Consider the following 27,091-nt stretch of genomic DNA (forward strand, 5'->3'; position numbering starts at 1 on the left):
CACTGGACAACTGAGGTGCTAAAGGAGCACTCAAGGAAGATAAGACCATTGCAGAGAAGCTAAATGAATTCTTTGCATCTGTCTTCACTGCAGAGGCTATGAGGGAGCTGAGCCTGAATCATTCTTTTTAGGTGACAAATCTGAGGAACTGTCTCAGACTGAGGTATCAGTAGAGGAAGTTTTGTAACAAATTGATAAATTTAAACAGTAATAAGTCACCAGGACCAGATGGTATTCACTCAAGAGTTCTCAACTAACTGAAATATGAAATTGCAGAACTACTAACTGTGGCATATAACCTATCATTTAAATCAGCTTCTGTACCAGGTGACTGGAGGATAGCTAATGTGACACCAATTTTTAAAAAAGGCTCCAGAGGTGATCCTAGCAAAAAATATTGCTTTGTTCATGTTAAAAATTCTTAAACTTTCTTGAGAAGCTCTAGTGCCTCCATACTTTGGAGGAAAGGCCTAACATTTTGCAGTAGGTTTTCTATGGTGTCAGGGATGTGCCTTTTGTCATCCCTTAGAAAATTTATGTAAATTTGGCCAAACTATAAGACTCTGTCATGACCCCAGGTTTCCTACACTCTGGGCTCAGGTAACTGCTGCCACCATCAAGTTTCAGACTTTGAAATTTTACCTTGTGTTACCATTCAGTCTGATCCCTTATTCCAAGGACTCCTAGTCCCACGAGCAGGATGCTTGCTGATAAATATGGTAGATGCTGTTTGAAGGCTGCTGCAGGAAAACCCAGTCACTACAGCTACATTCAGGACTCATTTAACAAACTCTTACTTTATTAATTACAAGTAAACCCATGAATTAACTTAGTTACTGGCTTCAGAGTGGTAGCCGTGTTAGTCTGTATCAGCAAAAAGAATGAGGAGTACTTATGGCACCTTGGATCCCATCGGGGGAGCAGGGGGTGGGGGGCAGGGCATTGCAGGAGTTAGATCTCCCTTCTGGGTGCGGTGGATCATCTCAGGGAGGAGTAGGGGTGGTGATGGGCCTTGATGAGGGGACCGAGCCCTGCTTCCCCGGCCCACTCCACAGCTGGAGCCCACACTTCTGGGCTGTCCTAGCAGTCAGTCTCCTGTGGTGCTGCGGGACACTGATGTTAGGCCTTACCCACCCATCTGCCTCGCCTGGGAGGCTGGGGCGCCCTCCAGTGGCTCCGTCAAATAGTTCTAGGAAGCACACTGGGGCTGTGCAGTTACCTTCCCCATGACAAGCGAGGCCCGGGGTGCATGAGGACTGGCTGCCGGCCCATCACAGGGAAAGTACCTGCATAGCCCCAGGGTGCTGCAGAGGGAAACCAGTCTGTCTTTCTGTTATATTTCCAGGGTGCCCATTGCTGTCCTACCTACGAACCGTGTTCAAGTCACAGCATAGGCCTCATAACCTTATGTTACATCGTTTCCTTTGTGCATGCCCAGGCTATTGTAATGGCAGATTTTCCTTGCCCACGACTGACAGTGCTGCCTGTCAGGCAGCACATGCTGGCATTCTAAGTATAAGGAGCTGCAAGCAGTCAGCCTTGTCCTAAATCCCCACTGACCTTCTGCCAGTGAACAGTGCAGTAAGCTGGCTTGTGTGCACCACTACACTCCCAGATATGTTAAAGATGCTTATGTGTAAGCATAACCTGAACTCAGAGCCCCATATCACACCATGCCAGACTGGGCTCATAGGCATTGCTGGTCATTATAAAGGTCATTTATTTCCACATAAATCATTCCAATGACCTTGGACCTGAATGGAGGGTGGGGCTGAGACTTGTATGTGTGGCCTGTCCAAGCAGCAGCTCACTGACCATAACACATTCCCATCCGACAGTGCATCTGGCTAAGCATTCAGCGGTATTCTTGGGATCTTAGGAAACTTCCTGAAAAAGGGGAAAGTAAGGAGCAGGTGGCTGTGGGTAGACACATTCTCATCCAAGGGAGTGAGTGCGAGTGTGGAGCTGTGGAAGCTATAGAAGAATGGACAGTGACTGGCGCAGATGTTTGCACTGGAAAAAACTGTTAACTGGGAGGGCAATGGGGGGCAAACGTTAGATGACATGACTCTAAGCCTGTCAGTTTGTGTGTGGCAATTTAACGGTGTATAAAAATAATTAGTGACACGGTATAAAGCAGGGTTTCTCAAACAGGGGTCGCCCCTTGTGTAGGGAAAGCCCCTGGCGGCCCGGCCGGCATGTTTATCTGCCCAGTCCGCGGGTCCGGCCAATTGCAGCTCCCACTGGCCGCAGTTCGCTGCTCTGGGCCAATGGGAGCTGCTGGAAGCAGCAGCCAGTACATCCCTCAGCCCGCACCGCTTCCTGCAGCTCCCATTGGCCTGGAGCAGTGAACTGCGGCCAGTGGGAGCTGCAATTGGCCGGACCCGTGGACTGGGCAGGTAAACATACCGGCCGGGCCCGCCAGGGGCTTTCCCTACACAAGCGGCAACCCCTGTTTGAGATACCCTGGTATAAAGGATCACCCTTTGCCCTATACGCTGCCTACATGCAGTAGTTTCTAAAGAGAGGGACAATGCGGTCAAGCCTCTTAGGTATTTTGGAGGTATAGGAGCTCTATTGTGGAGCTAGAAAGGTCTCCTGGGGCTGCTTGTTAGATTAATCACACAGGTGAGTCTTCCCTAGAAATAGCCCCAGGTAGAGCTCCTGAAAGAATCTAATCTGATCTTCAGTGTGCGCTAGTGAGTTCATGTGATCTCTGTTACCTGGCATAGAGGGAAAGGAAGGGGAACAAGAACAGTTTCTGTGGGTGGAAGGTTTGCTGGGGAACCAGGACAGAGAGAGGCAAGGCTGACTCCCTGGGTCATTGCCAGGGTAGGCCAGGAGAAAAGGGCGGACAGGTAAAAGAGAAAGGACTTGGTAGAACTTGCCTATGCCTGGGCCTTGGCTGGGTTTCGGACACTCTGATGTTAGCTGGTGCTGGTAGTTTAAGCTGGTACAAGCTGTAGTTCAGGTTGTCTTGCACTTGACATACTGACTAGTTCCTTCATATGCAGCTTGTAAGAGCAGCTAACAGAATGAAGATGAACTCCAATGACAGCAGCGAATCAGAGAATGATACTGAGGAAGAGGAGGAGGAGGAAGAAGAGTTTGCAAATGAACACATTAAGAGACTGAGTGGAGGAAGTAAAGATATGCGGCAGGATGGCACACCTCAGGAGGGAGCTTTTGAGACAGAGGACATGTGCCTAGGGCACAAGAGTAAACACAGTTCAGGTGGAAAAAGTGATCTGGCGACAGTCTCACTGATCCATCTGGAAGAACAAATGGCAGAAGACTGTGAAGCAGAGACCACTCCAAGAAAGAAAAAGAGAAAACACAGGTGAGTTTCCTGATCGACCTCCTCTGCCTTCTGCTTCCTTGTGTTCCTCAGGCTGTCGTCTAGGCCTACCGGACCTCACTGTCCCACTAGACCCAAAGAGGAGCCATCAGAGGCTGTGTGGCCAGCTGCCCATTGTGTTTTGATTGACTGTCTTTTTCAGGGGCACTCAAAGGCCCCTTATCTCAGGCTGGAATGTGACATGCTGAGAATGTTACCTTTTCAGGTGTCATTACTGTGGCTGCCCAGTGCCCCACACTGCTAGGCTTCCAGTCGTACCACAGCTCAGAGGCAAACACTGTAGATACTTCAGCATCTGAGCCTTGTAGGCACTAGCCCTGGTGGTCATAATAACCACCCAGAGACATGGCTAATGTGACAGGATATGTTTCTAGGCCTGGCAGGAAAGTTTGCAGATATCCTATCTATAGAGACTTGGGCCATTAGAATGCAAAGTGTCTGGTAGCGGGTCTTGTTTGGGCCCTGGGGCTGTCCAGTCAGGCGTCAAGACTCATCAGTATGACAGTAAGACACGGGAGGTAATTGTGTGCAGCAGTTAGTTTATCTTAGTTCACCTTCTCTACTCAGCACTGTTGAGGCCTCAGCTGGAGCACTGTGTCCAGTTCTGGGCACCAGACATTAAGAAAGAAGTGGACAAGTTGGAGTGACTCCACAGGAGAGCGACAAAAGTGATAAAAGGTTTAGAAAAACTGACCTATGGGGAAAGGTTAAACAATGTATGTTTAGTCCTGAGAAAAGAAGAGAGAGAGAGAGTGTGTGTGTGTGGAGGGGGGGATCTGATCACAGGCTTCAATTATGTTAAGAGCTGTTACAAAGAGGATGATGATCAATTGTTCTCCATGTTCACTGGAGATAGGACAAGAAATAATGGGCTTAATCTGCAGCCAGGGAGATTTACGGTAGATATTAGGAAAATCTTTCTAACTGTAAGGGTAGTTAAGCTCCAGATCAGGCTTTCAAGGGCGGTTGTGGAATCTCCATCACTGGAGGGTTTGAAGAGCAGGTTGGACAAACACCTGTCAGGGCTGGTCTAGGGTTACTTGGTCCTGCCTCAGCACAAGGGGCTGGACTAGACGACTGTTTGAGGTTGGCTCCAGCCCCACATTTCTATCTTCTTCTTAGCATATGCACAACATGCCTCAGGTGGCTCATGACCAGGATTCATCACCGAATTTGGTCTGCTGATTGGATCATTAGCTTCCCTGGCTTGGGCTGGGTACTGACGGGGAGTGCATCATGAATGCTGATTCATGACTCCAACTTAATGCCTGTGGGGTGCCCCCTAGAGTCCAGTCTCTGTTCCAGTCAAATAGGTGCTTGCAGGGTTCCAAGTCAAGCTCAGTTAGTGGCTCTTACTGGGGCTCCGGTGCCCTGGGTTTCTGCCCAGCTGCTGTTCCTCCATGAGTACCATACAGACCTGCACACAGGTGTATCACCTGGCAGTCTCAGCCCGTTCCACATGCGTCTCTGTCCACAGAGTCTGGGGCTTCTCTCCTGCTGCTGTGCAGCTCCCATTCCCAAAACAGAACCTGGCCACATCCTGGTTCAGGACCTGCCTAGGGGAAAGGGAAGTGCAGTGGGAGGGGGCTGATGGGAATTGTTGTTTCCTTCTTTGGGAAGCCTGTGTGATGGATCTGCATCCAGTCAGCTCTGGATGGACCATTGCATGCATGTTGTGACCTGTCAAGGCTCTGGCTGCCACCTCTATGCTGAAGATGAGGGCAGTTGCAATCTGCTCTATTTTATGCACATCAAAGGCCAGGTTGCAAAAATTGTGCACACAGAAGTGCATGAACAACTAACCAGTTACCTGCTTGACTGACAATTGGTACGCATGAATTATGCCGATGTGTTTTTGCACATGCAGTTCTGAAAATCTGAGCCTGAAGTGGGCAAAGTTTGGGCATTACCACTGGGGCATCAGGGAACAATTTTTACCTAATTTATTCTAGAACTTCTGTCCTCAAATGCAAAGAGAGAAACAGATATTATCCCTTGTAAGAAACGTTCAGTTAGCTTGTTTATTCATATGAAAAACAAGCATTTGGTGAGTAGTGGCCAGGGAGAACACGTGTGCCAGGTCTCAGCCACTTACCATCAAACATCCTTCAAAAAACATCAGACAAAAGTAAAATGAATAATGGGCAGCTCTGAATTTTGGGGTTTGGAACCTATTAGGGTCTTTGGAGGATGTTCAAAATCAGAGAAGGAATCTCGAGTCACTCAGATTCCCCTAATGTGGAATTCCAAATTGGAACCCACCTTCCATTCGTTGCTCCAGGCCTGTCTGCCCTGTGCTGGGACCAGGGCAGGTTTGCTGAATGCTCCTGTGCAGATAGACATCGTTAAGTCACCATGGTTGCACAGGTTGCTGTGTATGGGAAACCAAATGCACATAGTAGGGAAATTTGGGATGTCTCTGGGATCTAGAATTCACAAAACAAAATCTGCAAAATGTTTCTTTAGTCCTGTCATCCTAGCTGGCCTGGGAGCTGCCATCTAACGGCAGCATGAGGGCTGCCCAGCCTAGGAGGACAAGGGATGGGGCCCTTCAGTAAAGCTGGCTAGGAATAGTTCCCTGCAGCCTGCCCACTGTGGTAACCAGGGTATGTCTGCACTGAGCCATTGCTTTCTCCTCTCTCTCCATTCCAGGCTGCTGTCTATCAACCTGACCAACTGCAAGTATGAGAGCGGTGAGTTGAAGGCAAGCCAGGACTCCTGTTCAGACCATATCTCATTGTGGCAAGTGCCATGGAGTCCCCACACCTGGCTGGAGAAGGCTGTTAACACTGGGTTTGGGCTGTGCAATGGCTTTAATGGATTGATTGCTGTTTTGGAGATGACTTTTGCCCTGGGCCAGCTTGCCCAGACTTTGGGCTGAAGCTCTCTCTGCACTTAGTGGGTGCAGCTCTGGTCACAGTACTGGGAGCTTCCCACCCCCACTGCCCCTGCCAGTGCGTTTCACTCACTCCTGGTCTGGAGAGCCCTAGCCCTCTAGGGATGAGAAGGGAGTTTAGTCTCCATAGCACGTTATCTATCAAGATTGGCTACAGGGGCTCAGGTAGTGCCAGTTGTGAGGCAGGTGTTTGCAGTGTTGACACTCATGCACTGAAAACCATGCACTCCTTTCACTTACAGTAGGACACTGAGCAGCCTGGGATGGCAGTGATTTGCATATATTACTTGCCTGGGCTGGATCTATGCAGGAGACCCCTCCCCTCCGGCCAGTACCTCCAGGAATGAACTTTGGGCAGGTGGTTTAGGATTCTCACCTTACTCCTCTCTGTGGGAGGGAGTGGTATTAGAATACATATGACAGCATCTCTGTCCAGGTGGCTATTGGCAGGTATTGGTTAATGCCAATTATACACAAGTTCCATATTATGGAGCACAATTGCTATACTGAAAGTTACAGTCTCTTCTGCTGTGGAGAGACCACAGAGTTTCTCGATGGAATGATGGACACTGGATACCTCCCCCCTGGGAGGTGCCAGATACTATGATGATGGGCACCTTCTAAGAAGCTGAGGTGAACTGGGTATCTCCAAAGAGCTGGGGTCAGGCCCCTGCCCCTTTCCTGGGACTGCCAGGCAAATGCGCTTCCAGGGTTGACATATTTCATTAGTCCAGGAGTGAGATCCAATGGACAGTTCAGCGAAGCGAGGGGTATGTTCCTGCTGCTTTCCCCGGGATCCCACTGGGTCTTTCTCCCCTTTGGAGGTGTGGGTGGAAGTCCTGGGGTGTTCTTTCCTTTGCCTCCCTCTTCCCATCTACTTCAGCTGAGAGATGTGTGAACTCTTGGGGCCCATCTCCCGACTTGGGGCCCACTTGGAGATGCCTCTTGCCATGTGCTTGCTTTGCTACAGTGCGGCGTGCTGCCCGACACTGTTGTCTAAAAGAAGTAGGGGAGGATGAGGAGTGGACGGTGTGCTGGACTGACTGCTCGGTCTCTCTGGAGCGCGTCATGGAAATGAAGAGGTTTCAGGTAAAGACCCCTCCGTGGACAGGCCACGAGTGGGAGGAGCTCAGGCAAGGACGAGGCAGGGAGGAGTTGGTTGGATGTCGTGGTGCAGTGAAATAGAGTATCCAAGGGCAGCATCGGTGCTATCCTTCTGTTACCTATGGGACAATCCCCACAGCCTGTCAATGTCTGTACCAGGGAGAGCAGGATCTCAGCAGCACCCCGAGCCTTTGCCCCATTAGTACCCCTGAGGTGGAGCCATAAGCCACAGATTGAAGGACAGTTGGAGAGCTGCCATCCTCTCTGTTGCTGAGTCCTTGTTCAGCACATGGTTCTTGTTAATCAGCTGCTCCTCTCCGTGAATCATGCTGTTCTTGAAGAGGGGAAGCCACAGGTTTGAGAGAAGAGTGAACTCATCTCCCACTGATGGGGCTCAGAGCAAGTGCACCTATCAGAGCAGCTGTCTTCCTGTCCTGTTCCTCCCTGAACTGACCCACATTGGCTCTGAAGGGTTATCACTTCTGCTCCTTTTGCCGACTTGTCCTTTCTGCTACACATTGTTTCAGAAAATCAACCATTTTCCGGGGATGACAGAGATCTGCCGGAAGGACCTGCTGGCCCGCAACCTCAACCGCATGCTCAAACTCTTCCCCAAAGAGTACAACATCTTCCCCCGCACCTGGTGCCTGCCTGCTGAGTGAGTGACCAGCACTGCCAGCCAGCAGCAGGACAGATGGACGCTGTCTGCAGGGAAGGGAGGTCAGGGTAGTGGGAACTGCTGAACTTAGCTTCTGTGGGGAAGGTGCTTTCTGGAGGATCCACTGCTGACTCTGGGCCTCAGTAGCCTTCCTTGGGATGTAAGAGGATGTGGCTCTATATTTAGAGGGTCCCAGATCTCGGATTATAATATGCTGTATCAGGTTGTGGAATCGTTCTCCTCAGGGAAGGGGTAGGAGCCCCATCCCTAGAGGGATTTAAATCTGAATTGGACTAAGCCTCGGGAAATAGACTGCAAAGGAATCCTGCCCTGGCCCTCAGTGTGCAGAGGGATGAGCCTAAAAGGTCGTTTTTGTCTCTGACTTTTGTGATTCTGTGGGATTTCCCCTGACAGTCCATGAGCACCCCTCCTTGGTTAGCTGGAGGGATCCTTCAGAGTGGTGTGCAGGACTTGGCCGCTCCTGGGTGGAGTGCAAGGCTCAGTGCTGGCCATGAGTCTGCCGTGGTGCCATGGGCTCAGCTGGCTGCCTCCCAGCACACAAGCACCCCTGGCTTTGCCCTTTGCAGGGGCAGGAGGCTTTCAGCACGCAATCCAGAAGAGGGCTAGAAGGGATCACAGCAGCATGTGGTGAGGCGTCAGTTCACAGGCAGAGGCATCAATAACCTGTGGACAGGGTGTTCAAACTGGGGCCTGAACCATGCTCCTAGCTTCATATTTAGGCATCTAAATAAGTGGCCTGACTTTCAAAATTGAAGTGCCCAGCAGCTGGCATTGGAGCCAATGAGTGTGTGGTACTGTTGGAGATTAGGCCATCTCTGGCCTCCTCTCGTGTCCATTCCTGTCCTGGCTATGCCCCAGGTAAGAGCACCCTGGCCTGGGCCTCCGACCTCCTCTCTCGTCCATCCCTGTAATTGCTATGCCCCAGGTCAGAGCACCCTTGCCTGGGCCTCCAGCCTCCTGTCACATCCATCTCTGTCCAGTTTGGCAAATGTGTTTTCAGGAGGGCCCGCAGGAAAGCTGCTGTTGTAGTTTTATTGTTTCATTCTCTGTGGCCAGGGTTGGTTACTTTCCCCCTGCTTCCTCCACAGTAGTAGAGCTAAAACCTTGCTGGGTCCTGACTAGGCAGCAGCTGCTGTTCTGTTACCCTTTCTCTGTGGTGGAGGTGGCGATATTAACCCAGCGGTGCTGAGAGCAATAAAGGCTTTCTCCCCCAGACTGTGATGAGACAGTGATAAATAATGTTCTTCAGGAGTAGCCCAGTGTGGTACAGGACTGCTGTTCTGGCTGCCCCACCAGTGCTGAGCCCTGCATGGCCCAGCATGCAGTGCTCCAAACAGCCATGAGTCCTGCAGCTCTAACAGTCACTACTTCTTCATTACATAGCTATGGGGATTTCCAGGCCTACGGGCGCATGAGGAAAAACAGGACGTACATCTGCAAGCCAGACAGTGGCTGCCAAGGGAGGGGCATCTTCATAACCCGCAACCCAAAGGAGATTAAACACGGAGAGCACCTGATCTGCCAGCAGTACATATCCAAGGTAACAGGGCTCCCACTGTCCTGGAAAAAAGATGTGAGCTTCTGGCCTCCCATGTCCTTCCAGTGTCCTGTGTCACACTCCTGCCAGCCTGCCACTGTGAAAGCTCAGCCAGCAGCATTGAGGTTGCCACCTGCCAGCAGGGCCATCCACAGTCTGCCCTCAGCACTTCTCCTTCCCAGCTGGGAATGCAGCGCCTGAGCCATGCAGCTAGCAATGCTACTGTTTCTCACGGGCACTCCTCCCTTTTCTCTCACAGCCATTCCTTATTGATGGCTTCAAATTTGACCTGCGTATCTACGTCCTGGTCACATCCTGTGACCCCCTGAAGATTTTTGTCTATGAGGAAGGGCTGGCCCGGTTTGCCACCATGAGGTACATCGAGCCCAGCAGCAGCAACCTGGTAAAGAAGGGACGTTTCCAAGCAACTGGCGTAGCGTCAATAGGATTAACACACACTCGTCCTAAGGGCACGCAGACCACTGGGAAGTCAGGGTCTTGTTCTCTTCTCTCTCCTTTGCTTCCTGCTCTGTTCTGCCTTTCCCCCATTCCTTTTCCTCCATGTCAGGATGGTTATTTCAGGAGCTCCAGGATCCTCCAGGTGCTCAGCCCCCATTCCCTCCGGTCTGCTCTGCTCCCTGCTTTGCCCAGGCTTCAGAGGCAGAACAGGGAGCAGGGTGATTATCCCCCTGGCAGCATCCAGAGATGGCAGGAGACCAAATGGAGAATGGGGAGATGGGAACGGAAAGGGAAAAATAATAAATGGAGATATACTTATCTCCTAGAACTGGAAGGGACCCTGAAGGGTCATTGAGTCCAGCCCCCTGCTTTCACTAGCTGGACCAAGTACTGATTTTGGCAGATGGTTCCTCAGAAGCCATTGCCAGCGGCTTAGATGACACCAGTCCCCATGCAGCTCTAATTTGTGCTGGGGTGGACAATCTGAGAGATGCGTCCAGGACCAGCTGGCTGCTGCTGCACCGAGCAGATTTCAGCCACAGCGGGCTCTGACCACCTGTTCATAGGTTTGTGCCGTTTTGATGCTGACCTGAAATCAGGCATCTCAGAGTGAAGGGGCGAAGAATTTAGGCCTGGGGTAAGGAATGGCTTTGGGGAGGGGAGGAGGTGGTGGTGCTGGGGCAGGGGTGAGCAGCAGTTGCTGGATAGAAGGCTAAGCATTGCTGTGCGTCTGGGGCCTCTTGTCTCTCACTGGCACTCGGAGATTGAGTGTGAAGGTCTCTTGCTGTCCCTCTCTCAGGATGATATCTGCATGCACCTGACCAACTATGCTATCAACAAACATAATGAAAACTTCATCCGAGACGACATGATGGGCAGTAAGAGGTATCATCCTGCCTATGCCACCAGAGCCCCTCATTCACCTCCTGCTGGGAGGTCCTATTGATGGGGCTGGCATGCTTCCTTCATTGGGGCAGCATGCTGTAGAGGCTCACCCCGTGTGAACGTTCTCTTTTAAGGTCACTTACGTGGAGGTCACCCATGTCACCTAGGCCAACTGTGTCTTTGCTTGTTAATTCTGAGCACAGAACTGCCCCCTCAGGGGCTCCTGTATCTGGAGTGCCTCTGGGGCTGGCTGGCTTTGTAAGAAGCAGCACCGGGGCTCAGTCCCCTGAGTTCCCCATGCCTTTCTGACCCATGGAGCCAGTGTGGTGACATTGCTTGCTACTGCTGCAGAAGCACTTTGACTTGGACAGCTCTGATCACCACCTTGTTCCCCAAACAGGAAACTGTCTACTTTGAATGCCTGGATGATGGACAATGGCTACAACACAACAGAACTCTGGGAAGACATTGAGGACATCATTATAAAGACTCTTATCTCAGCCCACCCTGTTCTGAAGCACAACTACCGCACCTGCTTCCCCAACCACATCACTGGCTGTGCCTGCTTTGAGATTCTGGGCTTTGACATCCTGCTAGACAGAAAGCTGAAACCCTGGCTGCTGGAGGTGAGTGAAAACCCCTCCGGTGGCCTGGAACTCTCCCCCTCTGCACAGCAGATGGTTGGGGGCTTTCGTCGCCCAAGGAGAGAAGTAGAACTAACACCTGGGGCAAGTTGCAGACAGTTTTAGTTTGATTGATGCTGCCACCTGCAATCTCTGCAGCACTCCATTCAATGAGGAGCTCTGGAGGCAAATAGCCAAGTAATCTCCAGTGCACAAGGAAATGTCTTGCCCAAGTTCCTGGGGTAATAACGGGGACTTCCCTGAGTCACAGGGCTGCGTGGCTCTCTGCAGCACCAGTCAGACCTGCATGTGCCCTCCTCAGTGTCCTTGGTGGTCAGTGAGAGGCCAGTGGCTGATCTTTAGATGGCACTTTGTGCTAGGAAAGCAGCAACAGCCAACAGCAACCCCACGCAGCAGCACAATGCTTACTGCTGTTACCATAGTAGGAAGGAATGCAGCTGTAGGACAAGGGGCTGCCTGAGAGGAAAGAAGGGTCTGAGGCCAGGAATCTGGCTGGCTGCAGCAGATTTGTAGAGCTACACATGTGCCATTTGTCTTGGCAGGTGAATCACTCGCCCAGTTTCACCACGGACTCGCGCTTGGACCGAGAGGTGAAGGACGGTTTGCTCTGTGACGCCATCAAGCTGATAAACCTGCGAGCCTGTGACAAGAGGAAGGTGCTGGAAGAGGACAAGCGACGGGTGAAGGAGCGACTCTTCCAGGCCCACCAGCCACCTCGTGAAGCCAGGTACTGCTGCCCCCAAGGAGGAGTGCTGCAGGCCTTTGGGGAGAAGGGAACAGAGGAACAAGCATGAGAGGCCGAAGGCTGCTTTGTGGCCATTTGAAATCCCTCTGAGGTTGTGGCACTGTTGAGAACATGGTCACCTGTAACAAGGGGAGTGGGCCCAGACTTTCATCATTCCACAGGAGACCCATGATTGAGGCTCCCAGCCTCTGGGACTCTGGACTCAGCCCTGTCCCAGGCTGCTTACTACCTCTCCCATTCAGTTGTGTCTGCTTTGGTCACAAGACCCTCCCTAGCCATCCTGGGGCACCCTACCTGGTGATACGTGGCCTTTTTCCCACAAACGCTTTGAGACTCCAACTTCTCCATAGGGTTGCCAACTCTGACTGAAGCTGTTCAGGGAGATATCCCCCCCCAACATGATGTAATGTCATTTTCTTAAAATATCCTATTAAAATCTCCCAGATTGCTTTCAATAGTCTCTGGGAGATCGATGCCGATTCCGGGAGACTCCCAGCCACTCCTGGAGGGTTGACAACCCTACTTCTCCACAAAGCAGCGTTTCTTCCCTGCCCACTCGTGCAGACGTGTCTACTCACGGCTAAAGCCAATGCACAGCTGTTGAGGCCAGTTTGGATTGGCCGCCTATTGAGGCAGGGTGGGCAGGAGCTCCCTCCCACACACCAGTTTCACTTAATTACATCAGGTAACTAAAGCTTGGACCTGTGCTGTGCTCTGCTGCCCCTGGGTCCAGAGGTGCTCGAACTAGGGTGCTGGGGGAGCTGCCACACCCTTGGATTGAAGTGGTTTCCATCATATCCAGGGGTTACAGTTATGTTCAAGGGCTCTCAGCCCCCCCACTATAAAAACTCGTTCAGCCCCACTTCATGGAGCTGGGCTGCCCCCTCTCCCAGGCTGGAGTGCTCAGAGCTGGATGAAAGGTGGCAGGCCCAGCTGAGACACCTGAGCTCTTGTGAACTGATACTCTTGGCTGAGAAGGGTGGGGACAGTGAGAAGAGCTCTGAGCCTCTCTGCTTTGCCTGTACTGCCCAGCTGGAGGAGATACCGACCCCGACCAGGAGATGCATTGGCTTGGTGCAGTGAATGCACGCCAGAGGGGAAAGGGAGAAAGGCCAGCTAGACTCCTGGACAGGGCAGTGTCTGGAACTTGTCCCACCCTGCTGCCTGTACAACAGTCTTCAGGGATGTGTCTCCATGGCTTCTCCTGCTTTCATCTTTGTTTTCTGATGGCAGACGTGAGAAGTTAGAGAGCAGCCAGGCAGCCTGGCTGGCCCAAGCAGAGAAGTATGAGAACACGCACCTGGGAGGGTACCGGCGCATTTACCCCACACGCGAGACAGACAAGTATGAGCCATTCTTCAAGCACAGTGGCTCCCTCTTCCAGGAGACGGTGGCTTCCAAGGCAAGAGAGGAGTGTGCCAGGTACATTGCTCCTGTGGAAAAGCCCTCCTCATTGGATGCCATGGGGCAGAGAGTGTTCACCGCTGGTCTCTCTGCTGGGAATGCCTGCTGCTGCCTAAAGCATGGGGTGTGGGTGGGGGAGTGCCTAGGAGAGGAGCCCTGGCTCCATTGCCAGGGGATGGGGAAGGCACTGCGTCCTCCACATAACCTCTCTGCCCTGCCTTTGGATCTGAAAGGGAGACATGCCAGAGTCCATTGTTTATGGATTCTGAAAGTGGTTTATAGCATGCGTCCTGCTGCATCTGAGTAGGCCCATCTCCACCCTATCTAGGTGGCACAACCTGGTGCAAAGGGCATTTCCTTATGCAGATGGTAACAGCTTTTAAAGGCCCGGGGCCATTTCCCAGCACATTTTCCCATCCCGGACCCTGCTCCTGATAGCAACCCTCGGCTGTGCTGTATGTCCCCTCCACTGGGGTCAGCACAGCTTGGCACAAGATCTCACACTGAGCAGCAGTGACCGAGATTGTTGGTTCGTGCCAGGCAGCAGCTGGAGGAAATTCGCTTGAAGCAAGAGCAACGAGAGGCTACTACTGGGAAGAAGAAAAAGGAGAGAAAGGAGAACCTGCAGGGAGAGTCAGCTGGGGAGAAATCCCGCATCCGCAGCAAGGCCAAGGCTCCTCCCACTCGCCTCACCTACAACAGCGCCAGGACCTGCGACAGGAAGGTACCACTGCTTCATCCAGCATGCAGCTCCATGGGGCGGGTCAGATGGAGCCACCTGGCACCAGGCGGGGAGCTGGGGGCACTGACGTCTCCCACCCCAGCCAAGGACTGCGCTCGTCTTCATGGAGTTTGTATTGCTGCTGACCTGTGCTGGGAGTGCTGGGAACAGCCAGCCCACGGAAGTCTATGCCCCCCCCACCCCTCTTACCCCTGCCTGGTGTCTGTGGCCGGAGTCTTCTTCCTGCTCCACACTGGAACTTGTGGCCCAGGCCCTGTTCCTGACCCCAGCATATTTGTGGCCGCAGTCACTCTCCTCCCTCTGTTAGTCTGTGGCCCAGCCCCCCAGACCATGCTGTAATTTGAGGTGTATTTCTGTCCTAAGATGCAGCAGATGGTGTTTGACTCCATGCGGCCCCAGGAGATAGTGGAAGATGAGGAAGTAGAGAGGATCAAGGCTCTTCTGCAGCGCGAAAACCTCATACGGGGTCTGGGCATCGTGGATCAGCTCTCTCGGCTGCTCCACACAACTGAGCCCAGGCCTGTGGATGTCCACAGGCCCCACATCAATATCTCCGAGAGCCAGGTAAAGGTGGGCTGCTCAGAGGCATCTCCCAGGGCTAGTGCAGTAGTTAGTGTTCTTGGTGATCCTGCACACACAGGAGCAGGAGGAGCTGAGGACACTGGGCACTGCTGGCCTGGAGAAGTTCCTCTGGCTGGGTTAAATGAGAAATGAGGGCTGGGGCTGGGTCCTTGGGTTGGCCTGTTTTTATGGTAATTTTTCCTGTGTTCAAAAGGGTCAAAAAGTGGTTTCTCAGGGACACCTCAAGAGTCCAGAGGAGGGTCCAGGCTCCTGACCCGAGGGGTCTCATCTTATCAGCATCCCATGGAACAGAACAGAGGAGCCTGCTCTCTTAATATGGAAGTGCTGCCTCTGGACCCCACAAGTCCCAATGTGCAATACAGCCTGCTGTCCTGGCTCGAGGCTGAGCTGTGCGTACTCAGTGCCCTTGTCTTCACTAGGGAACACAGGTGTGTTCCTCACTTGAGGTAGCTAACAGAGTGAAAGCCTTGTGAAGAAGAGGAGCTGCTCTGCTGGAGAAGAAGGGGCTGTTGTTCTCGGCCAGCTCTACACTACAGTTTTGTCTGCACAGCTGTGTTGGTGAGGGATGTGAAGACACACAGCACCCACAGGCTCTGCTGCCAGAACCCTGGTGTAGACACAGCTGTGCCCACAGACGAGCTGTCTGCTGGCTTAGCTAGCGTCATTTGGGGAGGTGGCCTTTCTACAGGGGCCAAAAAATTCCTCCTGTTGACATATGCTCTGCGGGCGTGGCTGCATGGGCAGAGCCTGTGTCGTGTAGACTAGCCCATATAGTCACTCGTCAGACTTGAACTGCACTTGTGGTATATTTCCAGTGATCAAGTGCAGGATGTGGGGGAGAGGGTTCCAGTCACACGCCGCAGGATGGCTGGTATTACTGCCCATGTGAGCTCCTGTAGGCACTGGAAATGCCTTGAATGCCCCTTTCTCCTGCAGTGAAAAAAATTACTGTCATCTGTAGGGAAAACAACAAGTTTGGGGAAGCCAGAGTCTCTGTCAGACGCCAAGCCTTTGTCAGGGAAAACATATGGCCATGAGTGTGATGTTCTGCTGCACTCCTGTCCTAGTGCCAATATTCATATACCAACGAGCAGCAGCAAGAGAATGGGGACCTACAATGCTGGGCCATTAGACGTCCCAAAAAGATCAGATCACCTTTAGATACGGGGGCTATTTCTCCATTTCAGTAACAGTTTTACTAGCTGAAGAAAGTGAACTCTGGAGTAGCTGTCTAGCAGCTGGGAGACCTATGTAAAGGGAGCCCTTTGACAAAGTGGGGCTGAAAGGAGCAACAAAGAGTTGTCTAAAAATTGCACCCCGGCAAATGCCCATCCCTGATCTCCTGGCATTCTGTGGGGCTGGTCCCTCCCAGGGAATGTGACAGCAGTCTGCAGCACGTTTACTAACTTCACACACAGTGCATGTCACATAGCTTGAGTGCTTTAGAAACGTGCACTGTGCTAAGGATAATTAGTAATGCCCTGTTCTCAGCATAAAGCAAGTCACTCAGGAGGCTGAAAGAATGAGGAGTACTTATGGCACCTTAGAGACTAACACATTTATTTGGGCATCAGCTTTCATGGGCTAAAACCCACTTCATCAGATACATTGAGTGGAAAATTCAGTAGGAAGATATATATATACAGAGGACATGAAAAGATGAGGGTTGCCATACCAACTCTAATGAGACAAATCAGTGAAGGTGGGCTATTATCAGTAGGAGAAAAAAACCTTTTGTAGTGATAATCAAGATGGCCTATTTCCAACAGTTGGCAAGAAGGTGTGAGTAACAGTAGGGGAAAAATAGCATGGGAAATAGTTTTTAGTTTGTGTAATGACCCATCCACTCCCAGTCTTTATTCAAGCCTAATCTGATGGTGTCCAGTTTGCAAATTAATTCTAGTTCTGCAGTTTCTCGCTGGAGTCTTTTTTTGTTGAAGAATTGTGACTTTTAGGTCTGTAATTGGGTGACCAGGGAGGTTGAAATGTTCTCCAACTGGTTTTTGAATGTTATAATTCTTGACATCTGATTTGTGTCCATTTATTCTTTTGCGTAGAGACTGTCCAGTCTGGCCAATGTACATGGCAGAGGGGCATTGCTGGCACATCATAGCATATATCACATTGGTAGATGTGCAGGTGAACGAGCCCCTGATGGTGTGGCTGATGTGATTAGGTCCTATGATGGTGTCCCTTGAATAGATATTTGGACAGAATTGGCAACAGGCTTTGTGGCAAGGATAGGTTCCTGAGTTAGTGTTTTTGTTGTGTGGGCTTCTGCCTGCAAAGCTACTGGCCCACTCTGGATGGGTGTACCAGTATCAAGCCCAGAGCTTTGCTGCAGTACAGATGCTGCTGCCATATCCAGTGCACTCCCTGAACTTCCGTGTGTCAGCAGACAATGCTGCAGCAGAACACCGGACACTTCAAATGGCTGCTCCAATGGAATACAGAACTGGGGAACATCCGAGTGAGATGAGAGGCTTGTTGGGTTTTCTTGAGTCGGCTGGTGGCTTCCAAAACATGCAACATGCTATGCAGCTGCAGAGATGCTTGGTCCAAAATCCAGGAGGGAATGAAGCCAGTAGTCCACTAGTTACTGTCTCCGTTAGTCATGATGGCTGTAAAGGATCGTGAGGCTTGGCTGTTACCTGCCATGCTGGAGATCTAACATCTGTTCTTGTGCCAGTGATGAGTGAGAAATTTCTCGGGGCTCAGCATCACCTCCTCTGGCATTGACAGGTGCATCCTGTCCAGTCCTTTCCTGGACACATGTCAGAAAGGAGAGTGATACATTAGAAAGGGTTCAGAAAAGAGCAACAAGAGTGGTTTGAGATCTGGAAAACCTGCTTTATGGTGAGAGACCAAAGAAGCGCAATCCATTTAGTGTAACCAATCGAAGGGTGATCACTGTCTTGAAGTACCTACGTGGAACAAAGATTTCTGAGTAAAGAGCCTTGTAATCTTGCAGACTAATGCAGAACAAGTTGTAGTGGCTGGAAGCTGAAATGAGGCAAATTCAGGTTAGAAATAAGATTTTTTTTTTGATAGGCTGATTAACCATTGGAGCAAATTACCAAGGGACATGGTGGATTCTCCATCTTTTGGTGTCTTGAAATCCAGGGTGGGTGTGACTGTGTAACATAGCCACTCTGACTGAGCCAGAAGTGATGGGCTGCAGGCAACAATTGCTGGGTACAATTCTCTGGTCTGTGTTGTACAGGAGGTCAGACTAGAGAATTGCATTGGTCCCTTCTGGACTCCGAATCTCTGACTGCAAGTGTGAGAGGTAAATGGGGTGTGTCAAGGTTCCTTCCCCACTCTGAACTTTAGGGTACAAATGTGGGGTCCTGCATGGACACTTCTAAGCTTAATTACTAGCTTAGATCTGGTAACTCGGCCACCAGCCAGAAATTTCAGTGTCTGGATCACTTCTTGTCCCCCCCAAAACCTTCCCCTCCCTGGGTAGCCTTGAGAGGCTTCACCAGTTCCCTGGTGAACACAGATCCAAACCCCTTGGATCTTAAAACAAGGAGAAATTAACCATCCCCTCTCCTTTCCCACCACCAATCCCTGGTGAGTCCAGATCCAATCCCTTTGGATCTTAAAACAAGGAAAAATCAATCAGGTTCTTAAAAAAAAGCTTTTAATTAAAGAAAGAAAAGTAAAAAAAATCATCTCTGTAAAATCAGGATGGAAAATACTTTACAGGGTAATCAGATTCATATAGCCCAGAGGAACCCCCTCTAGCCTTATGTTCAAAGTTACAGCAAGCAGAGGTAAAATCCTCTCAGCAAAGAAAGGAACATTTACAAGTTGAGAAGACAAATATAAGACTAACCCTCCTTGCCTGGCTATTACTTACAAGTTTGAAACATGAGAGCCTGGTTCAGAAAGATTTGGGGAGCCTGGATTGATGTCTGGTCCCTCTTAGTCCCAAGAGCGAACAACCCCCAAAACAAAGAGCACAAACAAAAGACTTTCCCCCACTATGATTTGAAAGTATCTTGTCCCCTTATTGGTCCTCTGGTCAGGTGTCAGCCAGGTTTACTGAGCTTCTTAACCCTTTACAGGTAAAAGAGGCATTAATCCTTAACTATCTGTTTACTACAGGGTGAAAACGCAGGGAAGATGCTCAGGGGTGTAACAGTCACAGGTTAAATAGGGAGGTTGGGAAGAAATTCCCTCCTGGTCAGATTGGCAGAGTCTTCAGAGGTTTTTCACCTTCCTCTGCAGCATGGGGCATGGATCACTTGCAGGTTTAAACTAGTAGAAGTGGTGGATTCTCTGTGACTTGAACTCATGATTTGAGGAATTCAGTGACTCTGCCAGAGGTTCAGGGTCTGTTACAGGAGTGAGTGGGGGAGGTTCTGTGGCCTGTGATGTGCAGGCGGCAGGAAGATCCCTTCTGTTCTGACCTTAAAGTCTGTGAGGAGGACAGCCCTTCTCCGCTCCCTAACCATGCCCCACAGGAATTAAAACATAAGTCACTGCTCTTCTTCTTTTCCAGCCGCGATTCCTTCAGGACGAGTTTGGGAACCGGGAGACACAGAGTTTAATGACCCTCGTCCCCCTCTCACTCCTGGGAGGCACAATCCGGGAGTTAGGACAGCAGATCATACAGCAGCCTGCGGCCAGGGCCCGGATACTGGGCAACCAGGGCTTCATTCCCACCCTCCTCGGTACCCTGTCAGGCATGGGCCAGAGCATCCCCTATCCTGCACAATATAAGCCACATCATGGCCTGCAGCCACAGAAGAACATAAGCTGGTTAGGAAACCATGCTCTGGGGACGCCAATGGTCAGCAAGCCCTGTGCTCTGGCAAAGATACTGAAGGTGGGAGGCCAGAGATTCTCCAGCGCCAGAAACAAGGTCGAAAGCCGTGAGTACAGAGTCGGGGCCTGGCATACTGCTGGTGTCAGTTCTAAAGCATCCTCTCTTTTGGGAGACATAACCCAACTCTGAGTTGCCTTCCAGGCCTCTGTGGCTCTCCTGTTCCCCACGTTGGTATGGTTTGGTTAGCAGGCAACCTTCCCTCGCCTGACTGGATTCCCAGGGCATTCTCCTCTGGCACAGCTGGTGACATGGTAGAAGTGTTCCATCTTACTCAATTAGTCTAATTTCCAGCCCGGAGACTCTCAGAGCCCTGGGACCCCATTAGTCTCTAGTCTCATAGTCAGGGAGTAGGCACGGAAATCAAGCTGAGAATCATTGAAGACCCTCAGAGACCCGTAGAGGGTGAGTCTGTGCTGGACTCTAAGGGCTGGAAGCCGGTGAAGAGCTCTGTCCCTGGGGAGATGTGTTCTCCTCCCCTGCACCTGCACATGGGACCGGCTGCTGCATTGGGCGTGCTGGAGCTCAGGCAAAGTGAGCAGGGTGTAAGTTCAATAGTGTTTGGGAGGTGGGGCACAGCAGGCAGTGTCTGAGGAGAGCAGTTGTTTTAGAAATGGGAGTGGACTGGGGGTGCCATAATGTCCCTTCCGAGATCTATGGCCCAAGAGTATCTTAGGGGGTCCCAGTAAGTGACATGGCTCCAGGGTGTCAGTCAATAACCCTGCATATTCCCAACCAGCTTCCCGAAGGAGTGCCACTATCGGGGGTCCTGCGCCATTGGAGGGGGTTGCACACACACTGTCATCTGCAGTAACTCTAGTTCTCTCACTGTCCCCTACCCAGAGCCACACTGCCCTTCCTGCGCCCTGCTGCGGTCAGGGCTTCTGGCAGAAGAGAGGAGTTGAGGGGCAGGGTATTTATGCCCTCAGTCTTTGGAGCACTGCCTCAGCTTCCAGCCAGTCACCAAGGGGCACCTTTGGGGTTCCTCCTGGGATGCTCCAGGCCTGCGTTGTGTCCCTCCTGTGCTCTTGTTTCAGATGCCCATGCCCCCAGACAGCCCCTCCACGTGGCCAGTGGTTACGCCGACTCTATGAGCTACCTGGCTCATGCTGGCAAGGCTCCAAATCACACGTATAGTGACTACACCTTCCCCTCAGTGACAGACTCCCTCAGCCGTGCTGCAGTCCATGAGCTAGCCATCAACTCTGCCTCTGCTTCCATCGTCCAGCGCTCAGACACCTCACACCGTGCCAATGTCATGTCCATTCTCAACTTCAACCACCACAGGTAACGGCCCTGCCTGCAGCTAGCTTCCAGTGAGCTCCTCACCACTGGTGCTCACTGAGGAGCTGGTGTCCCCAGAAGAGGAGGTTTGCCCTGCTTTCCTGGCCTGATTCCAGCTAGAGTACATTATTCTTCACCTCCCCACCCTTCCTGACAAACTCCTCTTGTGGAGTAGTGTGTTCTGTTAACAGCAGGTTTGTTCCACCCCAGGGATGGCTGCATTTCAGAGCCATGGCAGCTTAGGCCAGCCCTGTATAAACACTCTCAAATGGCTGGAGACCATCGGGAATGAAATCTAAATGATCAGCTGGTATTTTCGGCCACTGGAGCCACCTCTCCAGGTCCTTGCTTCGTTCTCCATGGGTTGTATTACCTGCAGTGAGCAATGCTGTAAATCTGCTGAGAGCTTTTCCCATTCCTGATTCAGCAGAGAAAAGCTCCTTACCCCTCTGTCACCTTGGAACATCCCTGCTGCCATGAAGGAGCAACTCCACAGACTCCTTTACCGAGCTCAGCCCAAATGGGCTATAACTTGGCCTTCCTAGATTGTAAACTCTTTGGGGTGGGGGCTGTCACTGTGTGTGTGCATGGTGCCCAGCACCACAGGGGGCTGGCCTCTAGGCACTGGTAAATAATGGTAATCCACGCTCCCATGATGCTGCTGTCCTACAGCTGCCAGAGCTGCCATCTCGGGGCAGCTTGCATTGGAAGGGACTGCCCAGGGGAATTGATTGGCTTGATGAGTGGGAGGTCAAGCCACGTCTAAACCCAGTATTGCTTGTTCATATCTGAGTGTACAAAGGAAGCTAACCTGGGGTCACCATTCAACCTGCGGGAGTGAGGATACCATTAAATCGATATGAAACGAGAGGTGAATCGCCCCTTACCGTTGCCTATGGGCCCTGCCCTCAAGAGCTGGGATTGAATTCTGTCCTCACCCAGAATGTCTCAGTTTAACCCTTATTTGCCATTTGAAAGAAGAAGATTTCCATCTCTTGGGGTTTCCTGTGAAGCGGGAAGTATTTGCCAAAGGGTCTGGCAAATGTTCAGAAACTAGGGCTGAGCAAATAGATTTTGTGAGAGTGCCCCAGGTTTGGGTAACTGGTGAGTACCCTGCCCTTTGCTCCCACTACAAGCCACACGGGAGCATTCTCCACCACAATTTGTCTGCACTCAAGTATGAACAGTATCCCAGCATCCCCTCTGCCTGTAATGCCCACTGGGTTGCACCAATAAGCTTGCAGAGGGCCATAGGCTTAGGTGCTGGAACCTGTTTTTGCTCTGTAGTTTCCTCTCTCCCCAGCCCAGTTCACCTGAACTGTGGAGGGGGGAGAAGCTCCACAGCTCTCTGGCTTCTCCAATCTGCTGTTTGTGTCCCCTAAGCAAACCCAGCCCTTCTCTCATCAGTGATTGCTTGCTTCTCCCACAGGAAATGGACCTGAACCTTGGCCAAACAGTCTCTGGGGATGAAAAGGGACCAACGGCCTTCAGACTCCTGCGGCCACAGGTGATGGCTGTGCCAAACGACTTGCTTTCTTCTGCGTGGAAGGGAGAAAAACCTCCAAGGGGCCAGGCAGAGGGGGAGACGAGAGACGGTGACCTGGCGGCTAGTGATGAGGATGCCGGTGTCTGCTGCAGATAAGGAGCCTTCTCAGTGAGGGCTGAGCACTTCAGACACTATTTAGTGAGCGCTCTAGAGTCACGTCTCCACTGGACAGAGCTGTTTTCCAACAATGCTGCGCAAGGGATATTGTTAGTAGTATTTGGCACCATCCTCTCCAGCCTGTAACTGCAGCCTCTCCCCCACACCTATTGATCAACTGCAACAGGAGGGCAGGGCTTGTTTCCTTCAGGGCTGCAAGAGTTTGTTCTTTTGTATCTGTCTTAGTAAAGTTTTATACGGTTTTACAATTCCCTGTCAGTCTGTCCTTCTGCCTGTGACCCCGGCAGCATTGCAGCAGATGGAGACTGGTTTTCCCTAGCAAGCCCTGGCTCTGGGAGGTGCTGTCTGATTCCTCCCTCATGGGCCTAGAGTCCACAGACCTTAGCAAAGGAACCTGCTGGCCTATATGTTGTTCAGGGCTCTCAGCAGTACCTCGCTGCAGGAAGCAGCGTATGAGGATCAAAATAAAGCAGTTGTTTTCCCTCCTGGGGCGAGGGACTGAGTGAGCACATAGCAACAGCCACTCAGTGAGTTCACAGGGACTGACAAATATCAGACTGGCTCAGACCCACAATCCAGCTAGTCCAGGATCCTGTTTCCAAAAGTGACTAGTACCAGATGCTTGAGAAGGTGAAGAACCCCCCAGGAGGCAGATGTAGAGTAATCTGCCCCATCTAGGTTTTAGTCTAATCCCTGGTCATTAAAGGTTGTTTTAAACTATGAAGCACAAGGTTGAATTTCCCTGCCAAAATGCTTGTTAATGATAATGGGATATTCTGATCAGCAGTTGTGTGAAAAGTGTTTCCTTTGATTGGCTCTGAGCTGCCCACCCTGCAATGTCATCGTGTACCCATTCTGTGACCAGATTCTGTCGATCTCCCTGCCCTAAACCAGTCCCTACTTTATAGACCTTTATCACGTCCCCTTTTATCGGTTTCCTCTCTAGGGCAAGAATCTGTCTTCACAGGAGTGTTTCTCCAGGCCTCTAACTGTTCCTGTGACACTTCTGGGAGCCTCTCTAGTCCTGCCAGCTCCCTGCTGACAGGGGTGGGGTGACCCCTGCTGGCACAGGATCCAAGTGAAGCTGCCTTGATCGTTTGTACAATGGCACCTAATATTTCGTATGCTCTTTGCCTGCGCCTGCACACTGAGCCTAGCTGTGCACAGTGATACCTGGGTCCCCTTCCCTATAGGCCGCCTTCATGGTGTTTCCCCTCGCTCGCAACACCCTGCCTCCTCTCATAGCACCCCCACATCTCTGCTGCAGGGCTCTGCCTCAGCACCCTCCCCAGTGCTCCCAGATCTCCCCTGCAGCACCCTGCCCCACATCTCCCCTGCAATGCCCTGCCCCACCTCCCCCAGCACCCCCACATCTCCCCTGCAGCACCCTGCCCCAGCACCCCGAGATCTCCCCTGCAGCACCCTGACCCAGTGTCCCCAGATCTCCCCTGCAACGCCCTGCCCCACCTCCCCTAGCACCCTCACACCTCCCCTGCAGCACCCTGCCCCACTGCCCCCAGATCTCCCCTGCAGTGCCCTACCCCAGCACCCCGAGATCTCCCCTGCAGCACCCTGACCCAGTGTCCCCAGATCTCCCCTGCAATGCCCTGAACCACCTGCCCCAGTGCCCCTAGATGTCCCCTGCAACACCCTGCACCACCTCCCCCAGATCTCCCCTGCAGCACCCTGCCCATGCCCCCAGATCTCCCCTCCAATGCCCTACTCCACCTGCACCAGCGCCCCCAGATTTCCCCTGCAATGCCCTGCCCCAGCACCCCCAGATCTCTCCTGCAGCACCCTGCCCAAGCCCCCAGATCTCCCCTGCAACGCCCTGCCCCAGCACCCCGATCTCTCCTACGGCACCCTGCCCCAGCACCCCTAGAGCTCCCCTGCAATGCCCTGCCCCAGCACCCCCAGATCTCCCCTGCAACGCCCTCCCCCAGCACCCCCAGATCTCCCCTGCAGCACCCTCCCCAGTGCCCCAGATCTCCCCTGCAGTGCCCTTCCCCAGTACCCTCAGATCTCCCCTGCAGCACCCTGCCCCAGTGCCCCCACACCTCTCCCCTGCAGCATCCTGGCCCACCTCACCCAGCACCCCGAGATCTCCCCTGCAGCACCCTGCCCCAGCATCCCTAGATTTCTCCTGCAGTGCCCTGCCCCAGCACTCCCAGATCTCCCCGGCAGTGCTCTGCCCCAGCACCCCCAGATCTCCCCTGCAGCACCCTGCCCCACCTCCCCCAGCAGCCCCACATCTCCCCTGCAGCGCTCTATCCCACCTCCCCCAGATCTCCCCTGCAATGCCCTGCCCCACCTCCCCCACATCTCCCCTGCAGCACTCTGCCCCAGCACCCCAAGATCTCCCCTGCAGCGCCCTGCCCCACCTCCCCCAGCACCTCCAAATCTCCTCTGCAGCACCCTGCCCCACCTCCCCCAGATTTCCCCTGCAGCACCCTGCTCCAGTGCCACCAGATCTCCTCTGCAATGCCCTGCCCCACCTGCCACAATGCCCCTAGATCTCCCCTGCGATGCCCTGCCCCACCTCCCCCACATCTCCCCTGCAGCGCTCTGCCCCAGCACCCCAAGGTCTCCCCTGCAGCACCCTGGCCCAGCACCCCCAGATATCCCCTACAGCATCCTGCCCCAGTGCCCCCAGATCTCCCCTGCAATGCCCTGCCCCACCTCCCCTAGCACCCCCAGATCTCCCCTGCAGTGTGCTGCTCCAGCACCCCCAGATCTCCCCTGCAGCGCTCTGCCCCAGCACCCCCAGATCTCCCCTGCAGCGCTCTGCCCCAGCACCCCCAGATCTCCCCTGCAGCGCCCTGCCCCACCTCCCCCAGCACCCCCACATGTCCCCTGCAGCGCTCTGCCCCAGCACCTCCAGATCTCCCCTGCAGCACCCTGCCCCAGCAACCCCAGATCTCCCCTGCAATGCCCTGCCCCTCCTCCCCCAGATCTCCCCTGCAGCACCCTGCTCCAGTGTCACCAGATCTCCTCTCCAATGCCCTGCCCCACCTGCCCCAATGCCCCCAGATCTCCCCTGCAATGCCCTGCCCCACCTCCCCCACATCTCCCCTGCAGTGCTCTGCCCCAGCACCCCAAGATCTCCCCTGCAGCACCCTGGCCCAGCACCCCCAGATATCCCCTACAGCATCCTGCCCCAGTGCCCCCAGATCACCCTGCAATGCCCTGCCCCACCTCCTCCAGCACCCCCAGATCTCCCCTGCAGTTCCCTGCCCCAGCAACCCCAGATCTCCCATAGCACCCCCACATCTCCGCTGCAAGGCTCTGCCTTAGCAGCCCCAGATCTCCCCTGCAACGCCCTGCCTCACCTCCCCCAGCACCCCCACATCTCCCCTGCAGCGCCCTGCCTCACCTCCCCCAGCACCCCCACATCTCCGCTACAGTGCCCTGCCCCACCTCCCCCAGATCCAGGGTGACCAGACAGCAAATGTGAAAAATCAGGACAGGGAGTGGGAGGTAACAGGAACCTATATAAGAAAAAGACTCCAAAATTGGGATTGTCCCTATAAAATCGGGATGTCTGGTCACTGTACCCACATCTCCCCTGCCATATCTCCGCTAGCACCCCCAGGTCTCCCATAGCGCCCCCAGATCTCTCCTGGAGTGCCCTGCCCCTGCACCCCCAGATCTCCCCTGCAGCGCCCTGCCCCACCTCCCCCAGATCTCCCCTGCAGCGCTCTGCCCCAGCACCCCCAGATCTCCCCTGCAGCACTGTGCCCCTGCACCCCCAGATCTGCCCTGCAGCACCCTGCCCCAGTGCCCCCAGATCTCCCCTGCAGCGCCCTGCCCCACCTCCCCCAACACCCCCAGATCTCCCCTGCAGCGCTTTGCCCCAGCACCCCCAGATCTCCCCTGCAGCGCTGTGCCTGTGCACCCCCAGATCTGCCCTGCAGCGCCCTGCCCCACCTCCCCCAGCACCCCCAGATCTCCCCGTCATCCTGCCCCAGCCCCTCCCCGCCGGCCCTTCTGCGCCCCATCTTTGCCTGGCCAGCCATGCACACTCGCCCGATCCCAGTCCTGCCCCGGCCCTCCCCCGAGCCTGCCACTCTGCCCCCGTATCTTGCCCCAGGCCCTTGCCCCCATCCTGCCTCGCTCCAAGCCGGCCATTCTGCTCCCCCCCCATCTTTGCCTGGCCCAGCCCTGCCACTCGACCCCTCCCATCGCCTGCCCAGCCCTCCCCAGCCTGGCCACTATGCCCTATCCTGCCCTGCCCTCTGGCCCTCCCCGATCTGCCCTGCCTCATTCTCACTCTTT

General features: G+C 53.2%; 1 protein-coding gene across 5 annotated transcripts in view; it reads left to right on the forward strand.

The window, feature by feature from the left end:
• TTLL13 (tubulin tyrosine ligase like 13) overlaps nt 1-23,064 on the forward strand; it is a 26,193-nt gene extending 3,129 nt beyond the window's left edge. Inside the window, exons 2-16 of one of the 5 annotated variants that reach the window (XM_032794195.2) lie at nt 3,015-3,340; nt 6,011-6,051; nt 7,225-7,343; nt 7,886-8,016; nt 9,421-9,577; nt 9,834-9,977; nt 10,833-10,918; nt 11,319-11,544; nt 12,105-12,289; nt 13,541-13,729; nt 14,252-14,435; nt 14,817-15,017; nt 19,546-19,918; nt 20,907-21,156; nt 22,583-23,064. In XM_032794195.2, coding sequence (XP_032650086.1) covers nt 3,036-3,340; nt 6,011-6,051; nt 7,225-7,343; nt 7,886-8,016; nt 9,421-9,577; nt 9,834-9,977; nt 10,833-10,918; nt 11,319-11,544; nt 12,105-12,289; nt 13,541-13,729; nt 14,252-14,435; nt 14,817-15,017; nt 19,546-19,918; nt 20,907-21,156; nt 22,583-22,595 — 2,604 coding nt within the window. In that variant the 5' untranslated portion in view covers nt 3,015-3,035 and the 3' untranslated portion in view covers nt 22,596-23,064. Of the gene's footprint in view, nt 1-2,464; nt 3,341-6,010; nt 6,052-7,224; nt 7,344-7,885; nt 8,017-9,420; nt 9,578-9,833; nt 9,978-10,832; nt 10,919-11,318; nt 11,545-12,104; nt 12,290-13,540; nt 13,730-14,251; nt 14,436-14,816; nt 15,018-15,228; nt 15,464-19,545; nt 19,919-20,906; nt 21,157-22,582 lie in introns of those variants that run through there. The other 4 variants (XM_032794197.2, XM_032794194.2, XR_004375589.2 and 1 more) reach the window with 4 other exon arrangements.
• Nucleotides 23,065-27,091: the final 4,027 nt, after the last annotated feature.

The sequence above is a fragment of the Chelonoidis abingdonii genome, chromosome 9 (genome assembly GCF_003597395.2).
Source record: "Chelonoidis abingdonii isolate Lonesome George chromosome 9, CheloAbing_2.0, whole genome shotgun sequence".
NCBI lineage: Eukaryota > Metazoa > Chordata > Testudines > Testudinidae > Chelonoidis > Chelonoidis abingdonii.